The 24,756-nt window shown below is 34.9% G+C and overlaps 5 protein-coding genes across 5 annotated transcripts; 2 read left to right on the top strand and 3 right to left on the bottom strand.

Annotated features, from left to right (window-relative positions):
- Window positions 1–6,983: 6,983 nt before the first annotated feature.
- PHYBLDRAFT_189269 (hypothetical protein) lies at window positions 6,984–9,335 on the bottom strand (the record flags this gene model as incomplete). The annotated part of the gene is made up of 8 exons (XM_018439631.1): window positions 6,984–7,242; window positions 7,304–7,596; window positions 7,682–7,805; window positions 7,884–7,998; window positions 8,059–9,050; window positions 9,148–9,157; window positions 9,215–9,277; window positions 9,325–9,335. 8 exons carry the CDS (start codon window positions 9,333–9,335, stop codon window positions 7,126–7,128), a joined length of 1,725 nt encoding a protein of 574 aa, XP_018284557.1. The 3' UTR covers window positions 6,984–7,125.
- A 2,559-nt stretch (window positions 9,336–11,894) lies between these two features.
- Window positions 11,895–15,781, top strand: PHYBLDRAFT_67396 (hypothetical protein; the record flags this gene model as incomplete). The annotated part of the gene is made up of 13 exons (XM_018441790.1): window positions 11,895–11,912; window positions 12,022–12,080; window positions 12,373–12,524; window positions 12,636–12,730; window positions 12,781–12,979; window positions 13,070–13,246; window positions 13,306–13,552; window positions 13,616–13,754; window positions 13,856–14,075; window positions 14,134–14,209; window positions 14,293–14,678; window positions 14,747–14,867; window positions 14,980–15,781. 13 exons carry the CDS (start codon window positions 11,895–11,897, stop codon window positions 15,779–15,781), a joined length of 2,691 nt encoding a protein of 896 aa, XP_018284556.1.
- A 1,693-nt stretch (window positions 15,782–17,474) lies between these two features.
- On the bottom strand, window positions 17,475–19,526 carry PHYBLDRAFT_67395 (hypothetical protein; the record flags this gene model as incomplete). Its single annotated transcript, XM_018441789.1, has 7 exons — window positions 17,475–17,543; window positions 17,599–17,643; window positions 18,031–18,066; window positions 18,514–18,558; window positions 18,748–18,771; window positions 19,113–19,151; window positions 19,482–19,526. 7 exons carry the CDS (start codon window positions 19,524–19,526, stop codon window positions 17,475–17,477), a joined length of 303 nt encoding a protein of 100 aa, XP_018284555.1.
- Window positions 19,527–20,998: 1,472 nt separating this feature from the next.
- Window positions 20,999–21,310, bottom strand: PHYBLDRAFT_95353 (fork head transcription factor; the record flags this gene model as incomplete). Its single annotated transcript, XM_018443900.1, has 2 exons — window positions 20,999–21,112; window positions 21,170–21,310. Coding segments are annotated over 2 exons (255 nt in total), but the record flags the coding sequence as incomplete, so codon positions are not given.
- Window positions 21,311–22,692: 1,382 nt separating this feature from the next.
- On the top strand, window positions 22,693–23,684 carry PHYBLDRAFT_152318 (basic-leucine zipper transcription factor; the record flags this gene model as incomplete). Its single annotated transcript, XM_018432888.1, has 4 exons — window positions 22,693–22,702; window positions 22,779–23,231; window positions 23,331–23,503; window positions 23,583–23,684. 4 exons carry the CDS (start codon window positions 22,693–22,695, stop codon window positions 23,682–23,684), a joined length of 738 nt encoding a protein of 245 aa, XP_018284553.1.
- Window positions 23,685–24,756: the final 1,072 nt, after the last annotated feature.

Below are 24,756 nucleotides of genomic sequence, written 5' to 3'. Positions count from 1 at the left end.
GCCTGTTGAGCCTGTTGAGCCTGTTGAGCCTGTTGAGCCTGTTGAGCCTGTTGAGCCTGTTGAGCCTGTTGAGCCTGTTGAGCCTGTTGAGCCTGTTGAGCCTGTTGAGCCTGTTGAGCCTGTTGAGCCTGTTGCGCTTGTTGAGCCTGTTGCGCTTGTTGAGCCTGTTGCGCTTGTTGTATTTGTTGTTGAAGTTGAAGGGCCTGTTGTAGCTGGCTAGCTTGTTGTAGTTGGTTAGCTTGTTGTAGTTGGCTAGCTTGTTGGAATCTCTGCTGCAATTGCTGTTGTTGTTGTTGTTGTACAGCCAAAATTGCTGCCGACAAACCATTATTAGAGGCTGCTGCTGCTGCCAATTGTTGAGCAGACGGTGTATTTTGGGCAACAGCCGGGCTATTCATTGATTGAGACGTGTTTGATTGTCCATTATTACCAGATATACCCGCTTGAGAGGCAGTTTGCATTTGCAAATGTGCCAAATAGCGGTGTAGATGAATTTGTTGGCCTGCAGGTAGCTGAGGCATACCATACCCCATTTGTGCAAGTTGAGCAGCTACTGCCAAAGCGTTTACTGGATTGGAATGCATAGCGTTTTGTTGATGTGGTGATTGAGAAGCAACACCTTGTTGCTGTAAAGCAGGTGAAACCATTTGAGGATTTGGTTGTTGTTGTTGAACTTGTTGTTGAACTTGTTGTTGTTGAACTTGTTGTTGTTGTTGCTGCTGTTGCTGCTGTTGTTGCTGCTGCTGTTGTTGTTGTTGCTGCTGCTGCTGGGCTTGTTGTTGTTGCTGCTGCTGCTGTGCCTGTTGCTGGGCTTGTTGTTGAAGTTGTTGGATCTGCTGTAGTTGTGGAGATGATTGTACTTGTTGCTGTATCCCGTCTGAGTTACTTATTGGTAAGTATACGATTGGTTTTTACGGGCATTTCTATTAATACTATACAATGAGAATGTCCATTTTACCTTGAGATTGTGAACCGGGTATAACATTTGCAAATCGCTGAATCGGCGCGGATACTGGAGGGCGTACTTGTCCTTGAGCTTGGGCTGCTGCTATAATAGCAAGTTGCTGTTGTCTCAACATTTGTAGTTGTGGGCTATAACGGCTTAATGGCAGACCTGGAGCTTGTGAAGCTTGTATTTGAGGTGGTCTTTGGGCACTTGCAGAGGAGGCTGCCATGGCTCGATTAGCAGAAACTGAAGTAGCAGCAGCTGCTGCTGCTGCCGCTGCAGACGAAGGAGTATTTTGACCAGAGTTAATAACAGCCGCAGTAGGTGGTGGTCTTTGAACCGGTATCTGAGAATGATTCATAGGAACGCCACTGTGGGAAGTACGAGGAGCGACCTAGACAGAAATGCAGAAAAGATAAATATTATATCATACGGGTATTGTGGTAATAAATTACATTTGAAAGCGGGGGATTTAGTCCATAGTTTGCTGCAGAAAGCTGGCGCTGTTCCATTATAGCCTGTGTCATTTGACGATCGCGTTGAGCTTTATGCATACTCATCTCCATAGCAGTAGGCAAACGTTGTCCATTACTACTCATTCCGTGTGTATCTATGGTACTCCGTGGAGCAGCAGCGGGAGCTATGTGCGTATAAAAATGTAATATATTAGAGTTAAAAAACACAAAAAAAAACGGTGAAAATGTCTTACTAGTCGTCTTTTGGGCTTCATCTCGTTTCTTTTGGGTTTTTTTGATAGCCTCAAAGATATTATATTGCCTTTGTCGTTTTTTAGGGGCATCAAATTTTACTAGAGCCTGTCTTCTTGTAGGCAGCTCAGATCGCAAAAGTTTTGGTACATAAGCTTAAAATGGAATATCAGTTAAAAGTTTAAGTTATTGTTATTTTTCTTTTAAGCTAAATAATAACAATTACCTGCATTGACTTGCCCGGATAGTGAAGTAAGATTATTTTGTCTCCAACGCTCATAGCACTCCCAGGGTGTCCTTCTTTCACCATTTATTGGTGTACGGATTGCGTTGAGTGCATCACAAATAAGACCCCAATTGAAGGTATATTGAATAATAAGCGTAATTAAGCATATATCATCTTCCTCATTCCAGGTGCTAAATGTGCGAGATACATTAGGTGGTTGTGGTGTAGGAGGTAAGGATGCAGGTGATTCCTTGAGTTTCCTGGGGGCAAAAAGTGCTATTATTTTTATTCAAAGTTAGACTCTGAATCGTGTAAAATATCTGTTAAAACTTACGTGACAAAAGGGGAATATTATCATAACGTTCGTTTCTTGGAAGAGTCTTTATTTCAACTTCTTCGTCTTCTGAAACACCCACATACTCTCCATCGATTGTGCGCTTCCGAGTAAGACGATTCGGCTTTTGAAAGACCATCTTTTTGGTTGATAGGCGAGAGAAAGGTACTAGACGATTGTATTCAACTTCATCAAAATAAGGATCGTTGACATCCGGATCTGGTGGCTCATACAAAGCGAGATCTTTAAACAAGGGTTCAATGTCTAAAGAATGGAAATCTTGGATAGGCAAGCTAAAAACAGTCGAGAACATATCAAGACTACAAATAGCATCTCGATAGAATTGGATAAGATTAGATGACATAGACAACTCCATGTGTGAGAGCTCAGGAACTTGTTGCGCTTGCTCGTTGATTTCGGACTTATGAGCCGAATCAATTGTATTGGATTCTGCATAATGGTTCCCGAGAATTGCATCTGTTGATTGATTGAAGTCATGCTGCATAGCTGGAGATTTAACAGAAAAAGCGCCTGATTCGACAAACATGTTGTTGTTGTCCATGTGTGTATCAAACATAGATGTTTGCTCCAAGGTGTGGGGTTCTAATTCGTACATTTGTTCGTTGAGAGGAGTTTCAGGATACTCAATCGGTTCAGGAATATATGTCTATAGATAATCCAAAGGGTAAATAAATAGTATTCCGGTTGAAAGGCTCTTGCTTTGTTTTCATCCCACCTTTATACAAATGCTTGATTTGTCTGTTGTGTTATGCCACTCCATGATTGCTTTAGATACCATATAGGCGCTTGCGACCTTCCATTTTCTTTCTTCTCTAAAATCAGTTCGCATCCATTTCTATTCCCAGTATTATTAGAGGCATATGAATAGCATATAACTTAATGTAAACTAACCATTTCATCCAAAAGAGAGTCCCAGTGGGTCTTTGTACGGGGTACTGCCTTGTGGCGCTTCAATTGTCTAAAACTCCATAAATTTTTCTTTTTGAGGTTCTCGATGTTTTGGATCGTTTTTATTGATTTGAGTTCATCTCTGGCCAACTACAAAACATTTTTTATTAGATTATTTGCTTCCGTAATATTCCCTTACATACCATCCAATCATGTGTGGTCAAAATTTTACGTGCAGTCTGAAGGGGTTTGTAAAGAGGTTGAGCATTAGCTCGCAGTTGCCATGCATACAAATCAAATCCTTCGGGTTTTTCGCGTCTCTTGTCAACAAATTTGTGTCCGTTGTAGGTCTGGATAGGATATTCGCTGCCTGGGCGTATAAATGGAGTTGTTGTTCTTTGAGGAGGTTGTCTAGGTCGAGGGCGGGTATTCAGTATATTATGTTGTACGCCAGTAGATGATTTGTTTCTCTGTATAGGTATAGTATCAGCATATTTGTGCTTATTATGCCGCATGAGTTTTTTGTCCGAGTTTTTTTTTTTTAAAAAAAAAGAGTGATAAACTTACATCTAGCCCTGCCAAGATTTCTTCTACACTTCGGTGTCTAATCGCACCACTCACACCACGCGTCACCATACGCGCAGGGGGTGGAGGTATGCGACGAACAAGTCGCTTGGGATCGTTAGTGCGGTCTTCTTGTTTGTGGAGTTCGGCAGAAAGGCCGGATAGAGATATTTGATCCAAAGGGAGCTCTTCTCGTTTAATGGCTGCCATGTTTTCGCTTAAAGATAAAGGTATACGTGTGTGTAAGTGAGATTGATGTAATCACACAAAGCTAATATATATTACCTCAATTGATGTTTTTCCAAAAACGCCTGCCATTTGTCTGTATCTAGCTTTGTGATATCCCCATGCTCTAGAAATTCCATGACATGATCATCACCGTCTGCTTTACCCATCAGCATAAAGAGTTCTTTAAGTAGTGCTTCCCGATGGATAGCTATAAGCCTTTTTTATATGTATATATTTTATTTCATAATTTATTTTAGTTTATTTAACACTTTTAAGCAATTGTTGACTATCCCTTTTCCCTTACCTAAGTTTCTCTTTTCTTTCTTCTTCTGCTCGAATGCGTAATTCTTGAATATTAATCTATATTATTAAGATATATTTAATTTTTGAATAATAATAATAGGTATGTTGATAGTAATCATAATCAAAACTTTAATATTAATACTAGCATTAATACTAATCATAATAGTACTAGTGGTGACATTGATAATAAGGGCAATTGTAGCAGTGACAGTAACAGTAACGATAACGATAATAATAGTAATAATAGTTGATAGTGATAACAACAATAGCAATGATTATGATATTGCCAATATTGCTATTGGTATCGATATCGGTATTGATAAACTTACTAAATCGGCCGTATTATGAAATCCTTCAGGGGTTGGACTGTTTTGCCCGAGAGTCGCGTTGGTTGAGATATCAGTAGCCATAATCTACCACATACGAAATAACGGCTTTGGACTGCTGGTTTCTTTCAAATAGAGGCGGGAAACAATAGAGATCCAAGCTACTTGTGACGCGTTCCTTGACAAGGCTTTTAATAATAATAATAATAATAGTAATAGTAATATATATATATATATATATATAATACTAATATATATAAAGGGCGGCAAAAACTTCTTTCGGTTCAATAAAAATAACAACAAAAAGATCAAGCAGAGAGCTTATTTTTGGCTTATTTTCTGCTTGTCTTTTTTGTTTTATATACAAAAAGTGGGATCTATCTTTCTTGTTTTATGTACAAGAAGTGGGGGTTGTCTTTCTTGACGAGTGAGATGTAGCGCTTTCTTACTCTAATAGAAGAAATAAATGGAAGATATATAAAAAAAAAGTACATATAAAAAAGTTAAAATATGACCTCTCCGGACTTCTTTAACCAAGCCACTTCATCATGACACCATCATCATGGATAAATATCATCTGTTCATCTCAGTCTTCAAAATAAGATTCCTTTCTTTTTATCTTTACAAAACGAATTTTTGCAGCTATTTTTATATAATTCTGCAAAGGATATCGATCAAGATGATCATAGATGATGACCAAGAAAAAAAATCCAGCGAAAGCCCACAGAAAGCCATCTCTGATGACATATACTCTCTCAACTTATAGTGGTTCACTAAATAAAAATAGAGGTGTACTTACGTTCAACAGACAGCAGATGAGGTCCCTTGAGTATGTGAAGTCTATGCTTTGTAAACGAAAAAGAAGTGCGTAAACATGATGATGTCACACTTTCCGAAAATAGCCAAAAAAAACATTCTTGTGCTTTCTCTGATCCGCAGTGGTGTGTTTGTGTTTATAATAAAAAAGGGGGGTTCGAAGGAGTGCTGAAAGGTCTAATGAGGACATTGCAGTGGATGGAGAATAATAAATATGTAATATGTATTACATTAGCCATAAACGTCTATCTGCAAATAAGGCCACCCTTTTATAAGTAGCATATCTCATATGCTTAACATAGTATATTTTATGAAAAAAGTGCAAGAATACTAGGCTTGGTTTGGTTTCAATTTTGTGTGAAAGATACGATTTTCTTACAATTCCTGGGACAAATAATAATAACAACTCTTCTTGGCTTTCGATTTCTCTTATTTAGATTCAAAACTATTAACATAGAGATATATAAACAAGCTTTATATATATATATATATGTATCAGCCAGATATAAAACATAATGACATTCTTCTATCAATAAGATTATCATTGTTATTTTGTGTGGTTTTAAACATAAGAAAAAATAAAGGCACTGATCTTCAAGCGTTTAAATATTCCAAAGATGAAATATCCTCTTCACTAAAGACTACATTTTCTTAGATGGTCATTTGATTCGTTGTAGCCAAATTTTGTCCATTTTTGTAAACTGCTGTAGTATGTCTATCTGAATTACAGTTAAATTTCTTTAAGATGACCAAATCCAAAGGAATTTGTAGTTGGTATATGGGGTAATTAAAAGGGTAGCTTCAAAGGCGATGCCAGGTCTAATTTGTGAAAAGAAAAATTTACTTTCTATACCCTTTGCTTTTATGGATAAAACTCCACCCTAAACCTACCCCCAAACCCCCGGGAAAAAAAAGCTTACAAAAATTACCTGTGGTTGGTTGTACTAAAATCGGCTACTTTACTAGGGGGTGTTTCTGTGTTATCTTGCTTTCTTACTGCCTACTATCTATTTTTCTGTGTCAAATACTTTTTCTTTCTTTATTCCTCTACATATTATTTACCCCTAATATTTATAGGAGTTTCACTTATTTATGAGCTCTCATAAGATTTTATATAATAACATATGTACCCGAAGCCTTGACATACCCGCCAATAGAATATATTTACCTTTACTACAGTCACCCTTTTATCCCATGGTATAGGTTTTGAGCTTTATAAAAAACTTTATGGGCATCTAAGTATTGATATGATTGGATCGACCCCTTATGAGTCTTTGTTAAATGATTTCTAATTGTCTATGTCTACCATCTACAAATAATCAATAGGTCTATCATAACCATACATGCATAGACTATTTTGGGCGGTTTCATAAGACATAATAATTGGTTTTTGTCTTGGTGTTTATAATCAATTTTTATAAAAAATATCTGAGAAATAAAAGACTATGACTTTCATTAAGAAAAATGTATACTATTGCCATCTTATTAGTTCCAGCTTTGTTACAAGATCATATACTGATGATTCTAATATTTGGGGCATATTCAATTTTTCTTTATAGAGCTATAACTTACAAACCTCGGAAAATTGAAGATTGTATTTCAACACGAAAAATCAAGCATTATTAACTTGCATACTTTCTTTCGAATGTTTTTCTTTAATGTGCTATAAAGCTTTGGGACATTTGTCTTGAAGTTTAAAATCCTGTAGCTAACACATATAAAGATACGATTGTAAAGTAGTACTACTTTTGATAAATTAAGTTATGTTAAATACAAGCTTGATTGATAAAGCTAGTAAGAAAACAACGCGAGAACTCTTTGATGTTTAATTGGCAGTCTTCTGGAGTTAATGGAGTAGCTGTTATCAACTCTTCAAGAAATACCTGAATAATTATGATATATATTAGATTGAGGATAATCTTTTGAGAGTGAATATTTACTTACATGGTCATTGAATCCAGCAGCTAGCTTCAAAAGATTACCACAGATCCGATGGATAAAGAAAACTAAGTTATCTTCATGTGCACAGCTGGCCTGAACCTCCTTGAGACTCTTTATTGTAAAATGTATGTCGTCTTTCAATAATTTAGTAGCTTCTGGATCATCAACAGCAGTGTCGATTTTTTTTGGAAGGGACTCGATCAATTTGTAGGAATTAAGAAGGATGTCTCCTTCATTGTCTTTATCCCCATATAAGTCGAGCTTCGATAGATAACGAGAGACGAGACCATTTTCATCTACAGAGATATGAGACTCATAGTATCTTACTTTGTATATATGGCACGTTAAATAGTTTTTACTTGTATCTAATATTTTACTTACTATTAAACATATGGGCGGGAATAAGGTGATTAATAATTGTATATTTTGCCTTTGAAAATTGATTTGCCTCAAAGTAATAATCAGCCTCTGTAGCATAATCTTTGGCTAAATGTGCGCGAGTAGCCTACACATTATATTATTATTATACACCCAATGTTAGTCACCAAAGCTCTTGCCGTATACTTTAATATTATAAATATACCTTCGCTTGATATAACCATGAGCGCGGTATATATAGCTCATTAAGTATGTAACCTTCATTCTTTAATTCACGGCTGTTTAATATGGTCTTTATCAAGGCTTCACGAGAAGCCTCACTGTTAAACAGTAAGATGACAAAATCCAAATAAACAACTATCCTGTTATTAATAGCTTACTCTTTAAGAAACAAAGCCGAAAACACAGATTCTTCAGCAAGTCCAACTTCACATAACGCATTGCACCACCTCCTAGTACATTGGTAAATTTCATCCGAAGAGAACCAGTCCGACCTCAGGAGGGTCAAAAGCCATACAAAATGCAATGGCCACTCATCCACGGAAAGCGTATTCCAATCAGTCGATCTTCGTTTCTTGCGTTCTTTGGTAGCCGCCATATTGGGCATATTTGATGCCCACAAGCGCAGAACGCCTACCCATAGACAATTAGATGGTGGTAAGGCAGTCTTTTTACGACTCAGTATGTTGTGTATTCCAGGTAAATATGCCAAAGCTTCATTGTAGAGCTGAATTGCATGGTACAATGTTTGAGATGCACACGTTCCGTTCCACACATGTAAACCCAACACAAGCATCCAATCCATATCCTCTACTATCACGGTTTCTGTTACGGCACAGTAGCCTAGCTGACCACCCAAAGCACACCAAATCTTTTGATGACAGCCAGTAAGCTCTTTAAATGTCCCGCGTAGTTGCAGCTGTTTGACCTTTCCCTGCGCATTTTGTCTCACATTAAGCTTTTCGGATTCTACCAACAGTGATGCTAGGTCGTGATCTCCCAGCTCTTGGGCAATTTTGGAAGCTTGGGTTACTTTCCTGCAAGACAGCAAGATAAGAACTGCTGCCCATGGATCGCCTGAATGTTTATCTTCATATTTGGCTAATAAATGCTGTATTTGGGCTGTATCTGAACTAAACCATCGGTTGAACCGATTTGCGAGATTTTTTGAATGTGTATTCATCAAAATTTCAAGTATTTCCCAAGCTTTGTATTCTTCTTCGGACAAGTTAGGAGGCTTGTTTTGACTCCCCAAGTCATTTAAAAGAGTATCTGTGATACAATACTTGGGGTGAGCCAAAAGACCTTTTGGAATCTCCATTAACCAATGCTGTTGTACAAAGCGGATTGTCGATGCATAAATATTGATGTCCTAGAAACGAAATCCCAAACAGAGAAAGATCTTGATTAGCTAGGAGGCCTGGATTAAAGAATTGCATGTAAGTTTTAAACTAATTCAGCTTGATTACCACCGTAAAACTAGATGTTACAATTAATTTTGAATAACAATTGGGTTCATTAAACAGTATTTATTACCTAGTTTCTGTGGGTTTTCGCTTTTTCGGGATGCTTGCGACCGATTCATTATGTGATGCTTTTCTATTTATAAAGTGTAAGTATGAAGACGCGTGTTGTTTACTATTTACATTGATGACATGTTGACTAATTAAAAGAGCACATTCAGGGCCGGTTTTCCTCATTTTATTAAGTGGAACTGCTACATAGGTAACACGTGATGAGGGATTGAAGTATTAGTAGTTAGCAAATGGTATTTTGTATACCATACTGCGTTAAACTTGTTCAAGTATATTTTTATATGTATATACTCTATGTATTTCATATACATCACAAACTCGTATATATATAAATTTAAAGCACACCTATAGATATTACTGTTCAATGATGTAAAGTGATTTGCAAAAGTTCACTTTGAACTTTTATTTAATCACAATTTACTGTATTTTATTGTGATGGGATTCGACTTTATAAAGTATTATCTATGCGTAAAGCCGGAAAATAACAAAGCCCTTCCTTTTTTTAAAAGAAAAAAATACAACATTTATATTGAATGTACATGTTTTACTAAAAATTTCAGATATATAAAAATAGTACTAATTGGCTTTAAAGATCTGTCTAGGCGCCTTAAGCCCCAGTGACTATATGCCATATGAGTAGATGCTACGTTATGGTTCACCTAAGAGGTGATACTCCTAAAATCAAATACATGCACTATTATACAGAGTAAAATAAAAAGTAAGATAGGTACTGTTATTTATTGAAATTATCAAAGAAAGCTTTGCAACAGATATCATGCTTAAAGTGGTGTACAAGAATTTGTGATTCTCAAGATTATTACCATTCTCAAACACCCAATGTAACCTATTGTGAACTTCTAAGGCTATACTATAGCAAGCCTTTATTTCTTCATTATCAATCTCTTTTATGGATCGCTTTATATGTACCAATTCAAATTATTTAAAAGACTTGGCTTTGTTACAGTTTGAGCATTTTTTTATGAAATTGACATCTTACTATTGCTTTGAAGTTTTGATATATGCTTTATCAATTTCGACTTGATAGTAAGGTTCTGAAGATATTTGCCCGAGTTTTTTCTCTCTAATTGAAAGCACTGTAAGACCTAGAAAAGATGTTGTAGAGAGTTTTTGGTTAAAAGAAATACCGATAAGAAGAATACAAAATATCCAACTTGATTATCATCAAGTGCTCTCAAGATGTCATTTAGTAAGTCATTACATTTAAATAACTTGGTGAATAGTTTTATTATTATTATATTTGTATTGTGTGTGGGATGGGAGAAAATAAAGACCCTTTGTTCCGCTTGTAGAAATATGATGGGACAAAGGTGAAATATTGAAAAGGTGCCTTTGCTTTTGAACTATAATGGTAAAGAAACACAAAAACCGAAATCGAAACAACAACAACAACAACAAAAGAGGTGCTTAATCAAAATTCAACTTTAAAGAAATCCTTACAGAAATCTCCAGCCAAAGTAATCCTTTTTACCATAGTATATATCAATTGGATTCATCTTGTTTTGAAGGATAAAAAATTGGTACAAAAGTTATATATGTAAATATCGTATACTCTAATTGGATTATCCCATATAATTTTGAAAACAAAAACAAAAGGCTATGGTTTATCATTTCTACTGAATACAACTTAATCATCGATAATAATACAAATCAAGCAGACAGACAAACAAACGACACAGAATGTCTGCCGTTGCTCTTTTTCTTTTTCTTTAATACATTCCAACAGGAAAAAAAAAGTTGTACATATAATAAAGATTAACTAGATAGACTTCTTTAGCACCATTCTATGAGTTTAATTTCCGTTGCAGAATGGAGTGTGAGTGGCCGTAGAACTGATACAGCGGACATCTTGTGAAAATGGCTTTGGTAGAGGAGCGGACTGAACTGAATGGCTTATAAAAAAGACAAGAAGTACGGGGAGATATAGTTTCATAGTGCGAATGGAAAGTAAGATGAAAATGGTACTTGTATAAGATTCTTTTTTAAATCTATTTAAATGTTTATTTAAGAAAGCAAGGTGTCCCTGTGCCTCCTTTATCCCACGTTCAGCTATTCTACAAAATCATCGGAAAAAAAAAGAAAGATGTCTTGCAACCTTGCGATTTCTGTATAGTCAAAAAAGAAAGAAACGCACAAATCAAGGGGGTGGAGTTATCGAACAGCCATGCCAAAACAGACCCTTCTCCCTAACCACCATCCCTTTTCTCCTTCTTTCTTGTCCATATTTCTACACATGGCACTTTGACTTATGATCTCATGGCATTTAAACCTTACTGTGGTTGTGTACAAAGATCCCAATCGATCACTCTGACTATCTATTGTCCTCCTTTCTCTATTTGTTTGATTTGTTCTACACCCAGACCAAAACAAGCTCTTCGTAGTACAGAGTCTACCCTAACAAATGGTCCGAGTGCTCTTAGTATAATAAGCCTATGGATTCTCTATTTGATAATCTAAAGCGTGTATTATTTACAAAGTCGACCCAGGCCTAGACTTTCTGACATAGATCACATCGTTCTTCTTTTAACAATATTTCGACCTACATCAAGCCTGTAAAGGTTGTACGAGCTGATCCTCTTTTTACGACATGATAGATACTATAAATGACAAGTCTCCTATATAACGTCCATGTTTTTATTATCATCATTATGATAACCATTACTATGTCCTCGCCTGTCTATGTAACAGATATATACATGTAAAATACATTTACATATATTTCGTTATATTTCTTAATTATACGCACCAGCTACAAGGGTCTTCTTTTTTATTATTATCTTTCTTGTAAAGGTTTCATGCAAGTCAACACAGTCTTTGGACTATAACGACAAACTTAAAACTACAAAAGAGTAAAGTCTATTTATATCATTACATTACATTATTTCTATTTATCTATTTATTCCCTTGATCTTATATTGTGCGTGTAAGTTTAACTAAAATAGTTAATTGTACACTTCTTTAACAAGCTATAGTTGACTTGTATCTTATTTTAAATAAATAAAAAATGTATATCGTTTGTTCAGTATGTTTCAATAGATACAGGCCTGCTAATTGGTATACTTCGCCTTGTCGTGACTGTTAAAAAGAGTATTCTGAAAGATTACCATAATCCTGTCTTGAACTTCTTATTCTATTTGACAGATTTGGGATGGTTCAACATTGGAAGAAATCAAATTCAATAAAAAAACCATTTTGCAATGAGAATTACTTTCCTCGCATCGACTTGAATCTCCCTCAATATCACTTGGGACCCGATCTCAAAACTCATCCTTCAGCATCACCAATCAAAACTAGTAAGCCGACATATATGCAGAATCTAGCTCTCTCTCTCTCTCTTTTTTTTTTTTTTGGTTGCTGTTTTCTTTCCTTGCAAGAAATAAATTCTTACTTGTAATGTTCAAAAGATTGGATCCAAGTGACTCAAGAGAAAACTGTTATAAAGCCAACAAACTCATACGATCCGTTACGCATTGTAACTGCGCAGGAATCGAGATCCAAGGTACAATAGTACTCTTTGTGAATCTTGGTTGTTTACTGACAAAAAATTAGGCGATTCAAGCCGCTAAAATATGTGGAGATCTCTCATTTACAATTGCAGATGATATAGAAGAGCTATTGTTGGAAGATCATGTTGATGTCATTCGTGCCGACACCTACGATTCAAAAAGAGACAATGTACTCGCAGTTGCCAAACTTAATGATAAGAACATAGTGATGTTACCAATTGGAGATTCTCAGAGAGAACTTCGTAGGTATTCCCCTTATTTCCCCATATATTAATAAACTTCTTTAAACTTTAGGCGTGTGAATTTGCTAACATTTTAATTTTATATTTTAGATATATTTTCCACTGAAACAACCCAAGTTACATTGTCTGATCCAGATAATGAATCAAAAAACACATATGAGTTCCCTTCAGGAGCAATTAAATCAATTCTTGAAATGAATTTTCCTTCTTGTATCCGTCAGATCGAAATATCAAATGCTTTTAATATTAAGCAAGACAAAAAGAGATGTGAGATTATACTATATATAACTGGAGTTTAAAGGCAGATATACTTATTTATTATTCAGTAATAATTGGTGTAAGGACGGACATCAGTGTAGCTCTTGTCTTGATTGAAACCTCAAAAATAGACGAAGATAAGATTAAAGGAGAGGTACTACATGAATATTTCCCCATGCATCAAGAAGAATCCAGGAAATGTACACCGTCAAGTATCGCGTTGAGTCCTTATGACTGTTATACCTATTCATTTGTGGGAGAAAATGGCTATTTTGCGTCGTTTAATATTAAAGATGAATCAGCTGAATTGCCAACGTAAGTTAATGTATTTATATAATGGTTTGATTTTTTAGGTGATAACAATATTGTTTTCTACAGTTATCACACAATAGAATATGATCAGAACCTCAAAGAAACCAAAAAACTCAGTCAGCGATGGAGAAGATGCGGTTATGGCTGTGACCCAGAGCAATTTATCATTGCTTCTCCTCGTAGCATAATGTTACTTGATAGACAAGTAAGTGTTTTATTGTTTTGTATCTTTGACAACAACAACAACAACAACAACAACAACAACAGAGATGATAATAATAATAATCTTGGCGACTTCACAAAAAGGGTGACATGCGCAAACTCTACAAAACTTCTAGTAAATCTACCCGTTTCTATGCTTTTGGCGTCGACAAAACCCCCTATTCGTTTTTCTGTGTGGCTGTGACCCAAGAGGATGTTGTTTTATTAGATGTGCGTTATACTGGAAAAGTTATGGGACAATGGAAGCATTACATGGACGATGGTCCACCAACCCATGTGGAAATCATTACTGTAAACGGAAGAAGTAAGTAATAATACTAAATTAAGATCCTACTACTCTCTCTAACCTTCATTCTTTTTAGCACATATCTTTGCATGGGATTTTTTGTTACATCGAGTATTTACTATATCGTTTGTTTATAACGCATCAATCACACAGTAAGCTCTTGAAAATAGTATATATACATAGCTAATTATATATATATATATACGTATATGTATATTTATACCTAAATGTTCAGGTTCCCTGGAGTTTATCCACTCGCAAACAAGCTATCTCTCAACACATCTCAACCAATACACTTTTCAAAACAGGAGTTCAAACATTTTAATGGGAAAGATGTTATCCACATGGCAGGTGCAGGAACTATATTGCACAGTATACCTTGTTCCTCACTTGGATCTCGCCCATTTTGCTTTTTCTTCCGTTTGATGAAAGATGGAAGGTTGAAATACCAACTGATGCTAAAATCCACGTGGGGACATCCACCCCCTATAGTTACTGGCGTACCTTACCTTATTAACAAAGATCGACTCACAAAATACATCTCGTACCTTGTCAAAAAAGCAAAAGCTGCAGAGCGAACCAAATTCACTAAGAGTCTTAACCTTGTGTCAATGGCCAGATGTAAGAAACCTTTAGTATAGACTCTGATTTTTCTGGATTATAGAGAGAATAATGGATAAATTATGTAGGTATTCTGGAAGATTCACTCTCTACAAAGCTTAAACCACTTGAATATGAACGTAAAATTGAACCTGACAAAATTCAGGATATTTTGGAAGATAACAAAAACAACCAGCACCCATCAACACTGTAAGTATAATTATGACTACTATTCTTATTATTATTTCTCAACGCTATTAATAACGTATTGTATTACCAAAAGAAAGAAAAACTCAAATAATTATTTTAATTGTCTTTAAAGGGCCGAATTGATCGAGAGACAAGGAAGTGTACAACCAAATAAGCAACAATTCTTTGAATTATATGATTTGTTGCAAAGCCAACCTGAAGCAGAAATATGTTGGATTCCTTCGAGTAAAGATATGGGACCCGTGCCTTTGGCTGGAGGTGATTCACTAAAGGATGTTCTCGATATGGCAAACAAACACAATATTCCACCTATTATTTCTGGTGACGATTCTGCCCTTCATGCAACCCGAGTTTCTACGCGTGAAATGCTGAACACAAAGCTGGCAGAAACAATTTCTGGGAACCGAATTGTCAATGTCCCTGTGGACACAGATGTGTCAAATACAGGTCCTCGGCTTCGTTTTCTCAAGATCGGAGAACCTTTGACTAGCGTAACTAATTCTGCTAGATTATTGGCGAGTGAATGGACGCCGGGTTTGCCTAAAACTTCGCATGTTACTATACGCAACCAATATCGTCAGAATAAACCTACCGGTGTTGCTCCAAAGGATATGTTTCCTATTCCCATGCGGATCGACAAGAGGAAGCGCAGTGTTGCATTCAATGAGATACATACTGATTCTAAGCTTGAGGATATACCTACTATCGAAGTCATTACATCGGCTCCCAAAAACAAGAGGCCGATATCGATGTCTTCTACACAGCCAGTATCCACCATTACTCCCAAGACCAATGGGCCCACTACAGCACCTACAGCACCTACAATATCATCTCAGCCAGTTCCTGGTGCATTCAGTGAAAGAACTGCGGCGCCACCCAAAAAGAAAAAGAAGAAAGTCCAGGGATTCAAATAAATACACACACACACAAACACACAACCAATACATCACATTGGTTTTTATTGCATGTAAATACTTTATACATATATAAATATAAATACCGGTATTATCATTATCATTATCATTATTACTATCATTATTACTACCATTATCATTACTACTATTGTTGTTGTTATTGTTTGCTTTCTTATTATTATTATTAGTTTTTTCCTAGTATATCTTATATAACATTATGAGAATAATAATTATAATAATTACAATGTTTATAATGTTTATAATGTCAAAAGTTGGATTTCAGAATTGTAATATATGATTTGGGATCCCTGGTTAAAGATTAACGACTTGGGATAGAAAATTTTGAGTTCATGGCTTGGACTTTCAAAAAAGCATTTGTCCACTTTCCAAAAATAATTGCATACTTTCAGAGAAATTGTGATTAATCATTTTATTTGAGGAAAACAACAGCACTATATGTAAAGAATGAGCTTGTAGGTTTACTAGAAATATCAGAAAGCAATGTTTGTAGATTAAAGCGAAAACTAGACAGTGAGTCTAGAAGTTTATCGAGGTTCCCACATACTGGAAGCATTGTCAAGCAAAGAAAAATCGCCCATCGTGTAAAAATAAAATAAAATAAAATACTCAAACTAGAATATGGAAAATGTACAAAAAAAACAACAACAAAATAAGAGGGTACTTTCATTTTTTTTTATAGGTAAGTGAGCAAATGATTTTTTGAAACAGATTATATATATATATATATTGTTATAACAATACCTACGTATATGTAAAGAGTCAAATAAGTATAAAGTATATAAAGTAGAAGAAAGGTTATTAAGTCAAAATTCCAGAAAAAGAAAAACAAAGAAAGGAAATTATAAAGGCACTTTTCAATACATTTAGCATAAAAAGGTATAGAAAATATCTATTTTGTACGTGGGTGGAAATTTCTAGTTGGCTTTTGTATCAATCGCGTGCTTGATTTTGAAGACAGAGAACAGGAAGATTGGTTTAGAAAATAGATGGTGCTGTTTTTATTTTTGTACGCGTAATTAATATACCAATATAGACGAATGTGTGCAAATGAGCGTATTTCTCAAAAAGGATATAAAAAATAGAAAAAGGTAATATATTAAGAATGCCAAGGTCTAGCCCTTGAAATGATCGATGAATTGCACTTTTATTGGCTAGGATAATAGAATATTAAATATCCAGTGTTCTTACGAAACAACATGGAGAAAAGTAAAAAGAAAATAGTTTTTGTTAAATTCTATCAACTTTAGGTCAAGTTTCAATGTTTGAATATATATATATGTACATTATTTATTTATTTATTTATTTTTCTCTGTAAGTTTTCTTGTATATTAAAATATCCTATTGTGGGTTGGATATCTACAAGGAAAACAATTTAAAGGGAAATCGTTGTGCTCTTGTTTCATAGTCATTTCTGTTTTACTTTATAGTTTTAAGCTGTGGGAATAAACATCACTGAAATGAAAAAAAAATAAAAAAAATACTTTCTTGATTTACATTCATTATTGTCTATTGGTGTTTGTGAAATACAATCAAAATCGTTATCTCTGTGTACAGTTTTGTCTTATTTATTTTAACAAATTTGTTATTTACTATGCCTAAATGTATATATATATATATATGTGTGTGTGTGTACATGTATATAAAAGACCTTATTAAAATGAATATGTATATACTATATTTCAATATTGCTGGCAATTGCGCGCAAGAAATTACTTTCTGACCGAGAGGGGACAAATTTCGCCTTTTTTTGTAAGATTGAAAATGCCTTGTTATATAATACAAGTCTAGAATTGTACCAGTGAACCAGTAGGAAGGAAGGTCTTACGTCTTTTAGACGCAACCTAGAATTAGAATATGAAATATAATTAGAACAAATATAGAACAAATATAAAAAAAGAGAGAGCATGGCTTGATTGGAGAGTAACACGCTTCTATATATGGTGATATCAAACCATTTATGATGTTATAAAGATGAAAATGGAGAGGTGAACCAGGCAGTTGTCATGAACACAATGTCATTTATTTATATATTCATTTATCCTTCTATCTATCTATCTACCTATCTATATATCTATCTATCTGAATACTTACATATCTGTATGTCTATACAGATTTCTTTCTTTTTACTTAAACAAAAAAATCACTATCTTATTGTTCTGTTTTTGTATATCAATCACAGTTCTTATTACTCAAAAGTCAATTCAAATAATAAAGTAAAGACCATTTACTTTTACTGAATAAAGATACTTTCTGTAAGGATGTTCCTATGTAAGTAAATAACTTCATTCCATTTCATTACACATTTTCTATATATCTTTTCATCTTGATATTTCTTATAGACTTATCCACATTTGGGGGAGGGAGGGAGATTTCTTTTTATAAGATCAGACAAAATTGGGGTCAACACGTTTATACCCATATCTCCGAATACAAAAAAAACCTTGTTCATATATAGAATATCCATTTAAAGTCTTTGTGTTTCTTATGGATATCTTTAAGGATCCTATCAATCAAAGAAATAAAGAAAATTATAAAAGAAAGAGAAAACAAAACAACTACTTGTATTTGGGTTCGTGTTGAATTATATATATGTATAGCAATACTAAATGCAATTTGTAAATGTACTGGTTAAAAGTGTAAAAAAGAAAGGGGGGAAATCAAAATACAGAGGACAGCCATATACCATTTCCTTCCATTATATCCTATCCTACCATAGAATAAGGTAAGCAAGTTGTGAAAAAGGTTAAAACGGTGTACTAAAATAATAAGTTATATATATATGTGTGTGTGTGTGTTTGTGTGCTTGTGTGTACAAAAATTTAACCTTGTTTGTAATTCGTTTGTAACAAATAAATCACCCACACACCAACAACGTTGATATCTACATCGACATACACATGCATATGCATATACACTTTGAAACATTTGTATATATATGTATATACCTTGATTTGAGCATTTCTAACTGTCTAAAGTGTATACAAAATGGCTAATATTCTTGTGTGAAACTTGTTGAATAAAGTTTCTTTTTTTTTCACAGTCAATAATTCTAATAATTATACTTATTACTTATAATAATAAACTAATAATAATGTTTTTGTCCCCACGCCATCTAAGATGGGACAAATCGATTATAGTACTACACTTGAGGCACCTTCTTTCTACCAATCGGCTGCCCTTTGTTTTATTTTAAAAATAAAATACAGCATATATAAAAATTGTGTATATAGGGATTATAGAGTCTGTGTGTTGCACGCTATCATTTGCGTACAAACGATTAGTGTGATACAAGCCTTGAATGTTGAATTACCGTAAAACTGGTAATTTCTGGCATATTTTCAACATGTACTAAACAAGATACTTTTTTGTGTATTATTATTATTATTTTTGTTAATTCTTTTTAGTGAGTTGTAACTAGGTAACTAATAACAATTATTACCCTAATAAAAATAAGAATAATAAAAAAATGATAACGGCAATTATTATTATTATGATAAAAATTATCAGAAACTTCTGATTATTATTACTTAATATTATTTTGTTGTCATGGGATACAAGTAGAATACCCTGATTCTCGGTCCCTTAAAAAAAGTATGTATAAAAAAATCACTATGGAAATAAAGATTAAACTATTGTGCCAAGGAGAATAAGCTACTAACCAAGGTACCACATGGCTTACATTAATAAAATGAATCGATAATACACAAATGAGCCATTCAATCATATGGATTTGTTCTCCATGTGCTGTGCTGTTATGTACTTTGTGTGCTTGTGCTTGTACTTGTTAACAATAATAAAGGATTATACAATAATGGACACCCCGCCTTGAGTTACAGTATATGTATATTGCAATAATGAGAACATCTCGATTATTAATCAACGTTCAACAGGAAATTTATTATTATTATTATTATTACAATAAGCTTAGAGAGAGAGAGAGCAAGAAAGCTAATAAACAAGCAAGCAATAGAAAGCCTATTAAGCACCTCAAGCTTGCAGTCGTAACACCCGACCTTAACACAAAGTCCCAAGGCAGGAAAGGCTCGACCAATGTCCGGGTCAGTTTATGTATCCAGATTTGTTAAGTGGTCCTGGGCTGTTGGTTATTCGTACTACATAACCAACCTAAAAAATCAGTGGCATCGAGAATGTCAATAAGCTCCTAAGCCTCACCACTTAATTGTTATCTAAAAAGCCAAAGAAAAAGGTGATTCATTTCCAATCCAGACCCTTTTTTTTTACGTTGATATATACAACAATTTTCACAAATATTAACCCTTTATTACTTAATAAAATAGTATCATAACAACCATACAGTCTATTGTTCAAAGAACTTTCTGTTTTTCTTTTTTTTTTTTTTGGTATTTTTTTGATTTTTGATTTTTGAATTTCTTTTGTTAATCTATTTTTAGGCTGGACGTTTCAGAACGCGGTATTTCAAATATTAATAAAAAATAATAATAATAAAAAAAGCTTTTGTGTGTGTGTGTGTGTGTTTGTGTGTGTATGTGTATGTGTAATAATTGATTGTTTTGGGCTTGTGCGGAGTGTATATTGCTATGGGAACTCTTGATGTTAGTTTTTTTTTCTTTCCTTCTTTTTGGCTTTTTTTTTTTAGTTCCTTAATTTGGTTTTGTATATTTGTTTATTGAGGGTATTTTAGCTTGTATAAATCATAGAGAGAAAGGAAACATAAAAGACCCACCAGGGATCTTGTCTCAATAGATTATTCTTTATCTAGTTGAGAATATTATTAACACGCATAAGAGATGGATTGAGCAAAAGGGGATCATTTGACTCCAAATCTAGTTTGTGTTCATGTAAACGCATAGAGGACAGCAATGGTGTCTGGATAGCGACGGGAGATTCGGGTGATACGTCACGCAAGGAATATGTTTTTGTACTGTCAGACGTGACACTACCTTCATTCTGTTGGAAGGATGGTGTGGATAGAGCCGACAAGGGTTGGCTGAGACGAGCAAGAAAAACAGCTGTAGAAGCCCTTTCTTGATCTAAAAGTTCAGAATAAGCGGACGACCGGGTAGTTTCCATTGCACTGTGATAAAGTGGTGACACAAGCCCTTGAAAGTCAAAATCGTCCATGGGCTGCTGTACGTTGTGAATAGACCAAACTGTATTGAGCATTCCACTATCTAGAATCTGTCGTCCAAATGTCGTCTTACTCAGTTGGTCCATGTCTACGGCCCAAAAACCGCCCTTGCTACCCTTTCCTCGAATCAATGGATCCTGGGCAAGTCTTGGAACCTTACGAAAACAGCGGTTCAAGGACAAATTGTGGCGGATTGTGTTCTGTACCATTAAATTAGTAAACACCAAAATAGAACATCTCGTAATGGATATCATTACCTGCCAGCCGGTTTCATTGGCTTCATACAGATGTGGATATTTTGCCTGGATCCAGTCATAAATATCTCGTAGTGACAACTTTTGGTTCCGAGAAGTCAGGATTGCCTGTGCAATTAGAGAGGCATACGAGTGTGGAGGTCGTCTTCTCTTGCGAGATGGCGTCTTTCGTTGAGATACATCCTGTGTAGACTGAATTTGATCTACTTTCTTTTCCTTTTGTTGTTCTTGGTATAATTGCTGTTGGATCTGGACATGTTGCATATGCTGGTACTGTATCTGTTGCACTTCACGTTCTTGGAGGTCGTTGGTTGGGAAATAGGGACTGTGCTGCCCATACAGCATAGTCTGTTGTGAATGCAAATGGTAATTTGTTTGTGCTTGGGTAGTAACTTGCACAGGCCGATAGTTCTGGTGAGGAATCTGTGACACTGTGTCTATCAATGGCTGCTGATATCCTGAGAGAGGATCGTCAGATCTCCAAGAAGCCATCATTCTAGTAGGATAGATTGGATGGCTAACATTGGTTGTTCGTTGATCACTCATAGGAACACGGAGGGTTTGATCCTGTAGGTCGACTTCTCCATTACGGAGATATCGTACCCCGGGTAAATGAACAGTAGTTGCCATAAGATCAGGGCTTGTGAAAAAGTAAGAGAAAGAATGAAGACGAGCATTTTCCCATTGCGTTACGGGTTTATATACAAGCTTGTACCAAGTCTTTTTCGAAACGGAAATATAAACGACTCCACTGACAGTTGCATTTCAATCACGCTTGTTCATGCCCAAGGAAATTAAAGGTCTTTGGTTGATTGTCCAACATATACATAAGTCTCTACTGCTCTTATCAAACCAGACCACCCCCAAAATAATAAAAATAATAATAAAATAATAATAATACTATGATTGTGATTATTATTAGTATTATACTGTACTGTACTGTACTGTACTGTACTGTATTATACTATAATAGAAATATAAAAATATATATACACAATACAAATATTGTGGATTTAATGTGTATAATTCAGACACCATATATATATCTTTCTGCTTTATTTTTCTATTTACGACTGATTTACTGACTGACAGACAGGCAGACAAAAGGAGCTGTGGGAGAGTGGGCTGTATTTTGGTGTGAGGCAGCCAATCGAATACATACTTGCTTTACTCCAAAACATATATCCTCAGAATATGACATCATTAATAGCTGTAAAGCGGTGAACGTCTTGGACGAAAAGGTAAATACACGTACAAGTATATATATATATATATATATATGTATACTATTATATTATATATTATTATTATTATTATATAAATATATATTTAATTACATATATTTAATTACAGTAAGCATTCATATTGGCTGCATTGATGGTGTTCCTGTTGATCCAGCAAGTTACACCTAAAGCGGTCTTTTTGTTATCCAAAATTTTCTATATAAATCTTGTTCGCATTAGAATTTCTTTCACTTATCTTTTTAATTCATTAACAAAAGCTTCACTAATTAACTCTTATTCAAAATGATCAACTGTACGAGTAAAAATTATCCTTGTAATTTAGATTACAACTTATTAATTCTTGTGGTGTGTCTTTTTTTGTTTTTTAGATAATCATCCTACTACTTTCCAAGCACCTACTATTGGGGAACAATCCGATATACTCGATACTTCATTCTGGAATATTAACGGCCACCATCCCCTTGGACCAAATGGAAACACATTTGACTATCTCAAGCAAGACTTCCACCAAGGTCACCACCACATCCAGACCCAAATGCATCCCACTAGTCCCACAGACCAGATGTTTAACTTGGTTGGCAGTATCCCATCAATTCCCAGCTCTCTTTCGGCCAGTCCTACCACCAGTGTCCATGCCAATGTCTCGGGCTTTGCCTCTCTCGATCAATCCCAGAACGATATTCTGGAAGGCTATTCTGACGTCTCTGGAAGTGAAGGCAGCTCTGAGCCTGACAACAGAGCAAGCAAGAAACGTAAGAACTCCGACGATTCTATGCCTACCGAAGTGCGCAAGAAATTTCTCGAGCGCAACAGACAAGCAGGTAATTTTCTTTTTTTTTAAAAAAATAATAATAATAATAAACCTTATAATTCTTTATCATTTTTTCTAATCTTACTTAATGGTTCTCTCTTTTCTTTAGCTTCCAAATGTAGACAAAAGAAGAAGGCATGGATGGTTGAGCTCGAGAACGCCTATGTCGAACGCGAGAAAGAAAATAGAGAACTCTTGGCCCAGATTTCTAAACTCCGCAATCACACTCTCTACCTACGAGATCAACTTCTTGCTCACAGCAACTGTGAATGTTCTGTTGTGGTAATTACTTATTCTGCTTTTTTTTGTTTTGCACAAATGTCGTCATTTAAGCTAATTCCAAACCATCAACCATTTACAGAAGAACTACCTTCAGCGCACAGCCCAGCAGATTCTGGACAGGGCAACTGAGGAAAGTGTCATGGGTCAAGCTCATACTCAGGGCATGTCATGGCACCCTTAGACTTTTATATACTTCATTTATTCATTCATTCTTTGAGAAACACATTCTGTACAAGTTCTCAGTGTAATTAGCATCTTTCCTATTCTTATTCTTACTTTTACTTTTACTCTTACTCTTACTCTTACTCTTACTCTTACTCTTATCTTATTTTTTTTTGTTTAAAATACTATACAAATACAAGTAATCTTTTCAATATTCATAAATCTATAGCACACGTTTTTTTTTTATATTTTCTTCTCAAGACATATTTTTACTATCTACCTTTTGTTTTCCTATCTGCCTGCTCAGTCTGCCTCCCTCCCCTCATCTGCCTGCCCAGTCTTATTTACAGTCAAGTTCAAGTACAACAATTACAACATGATATGAATCCAATTGTCTCTAATACACCTAGAATAGAGTGGTTTTTTCTTTCTTTCTTTCTTTACTATCTTATTTCATTCCTATATATTCATGCCCTACAATCTATAAATTTTTCTCACCATCATAAGCACAAATTAAAGTAAAAACATATAATTTAATAAAGTTATAAGCACCAAAGCATAAAGGGAAAAAAATAAGCTGACAGTAATGGGGTACACCCTGGGCACTAGTTTCGATTTTGCCCCCCGTGTAACAATAAGAGAAACAAGATAGCAAATAGACATCGTTTTTTGTGCAAAAAAAAGAAGCCAAAGTTTACTCTGGTAAAGTCACACACCACAAAAAAAAATTAAATACATTGACCACTCCATTCAAAGCATATTCCATTATTGGGGGGCTACTAGCTAAAATGGTGATTAAATCAACATATATCAGATGAAGAATAGCTGGCAAAAGCAAAGTAAGTCTTGGATAGTGCTTTAGATAACCTAACCTTATGAATTAACTTACCTACTGATTACACTTATTTCTGGCCAATAAGAATAGTAATAATAATACATTTAGTTCCAACAACCAGGGTGGTTGGTATATGGACAACCTATAAGAAATGCTCAGTACGAACATTTAGTAAACTCGCTTGAAACACCCTTACAAACTCCATTTGATTCCGATTTAATTTTTTCTTTCTTATTTCTTTTTTTACCATTTCCCA

The sequence above is a fragment of the Phycomyces blakesleeanus genome (assembly GCF_001638985.1).
Source record: "Phycomyces blakesleeanus NRRL 1555(-) unplaced genomic scaffold PHYBLscaffold_35, whole genome shotgun sequence".
Taxonomy (NCBI): Eukaryota; Fungi; Mucoromycota; class Mucoromycetes; order Mucorales; family Phycomycetaceae; genus Phycomyces; species Phycomyces blakesleeanus.
Note: the sequence above shows the minus strand (reverse complement) of the source record. Positions and strands in the feature narration are given on the sequence as shown.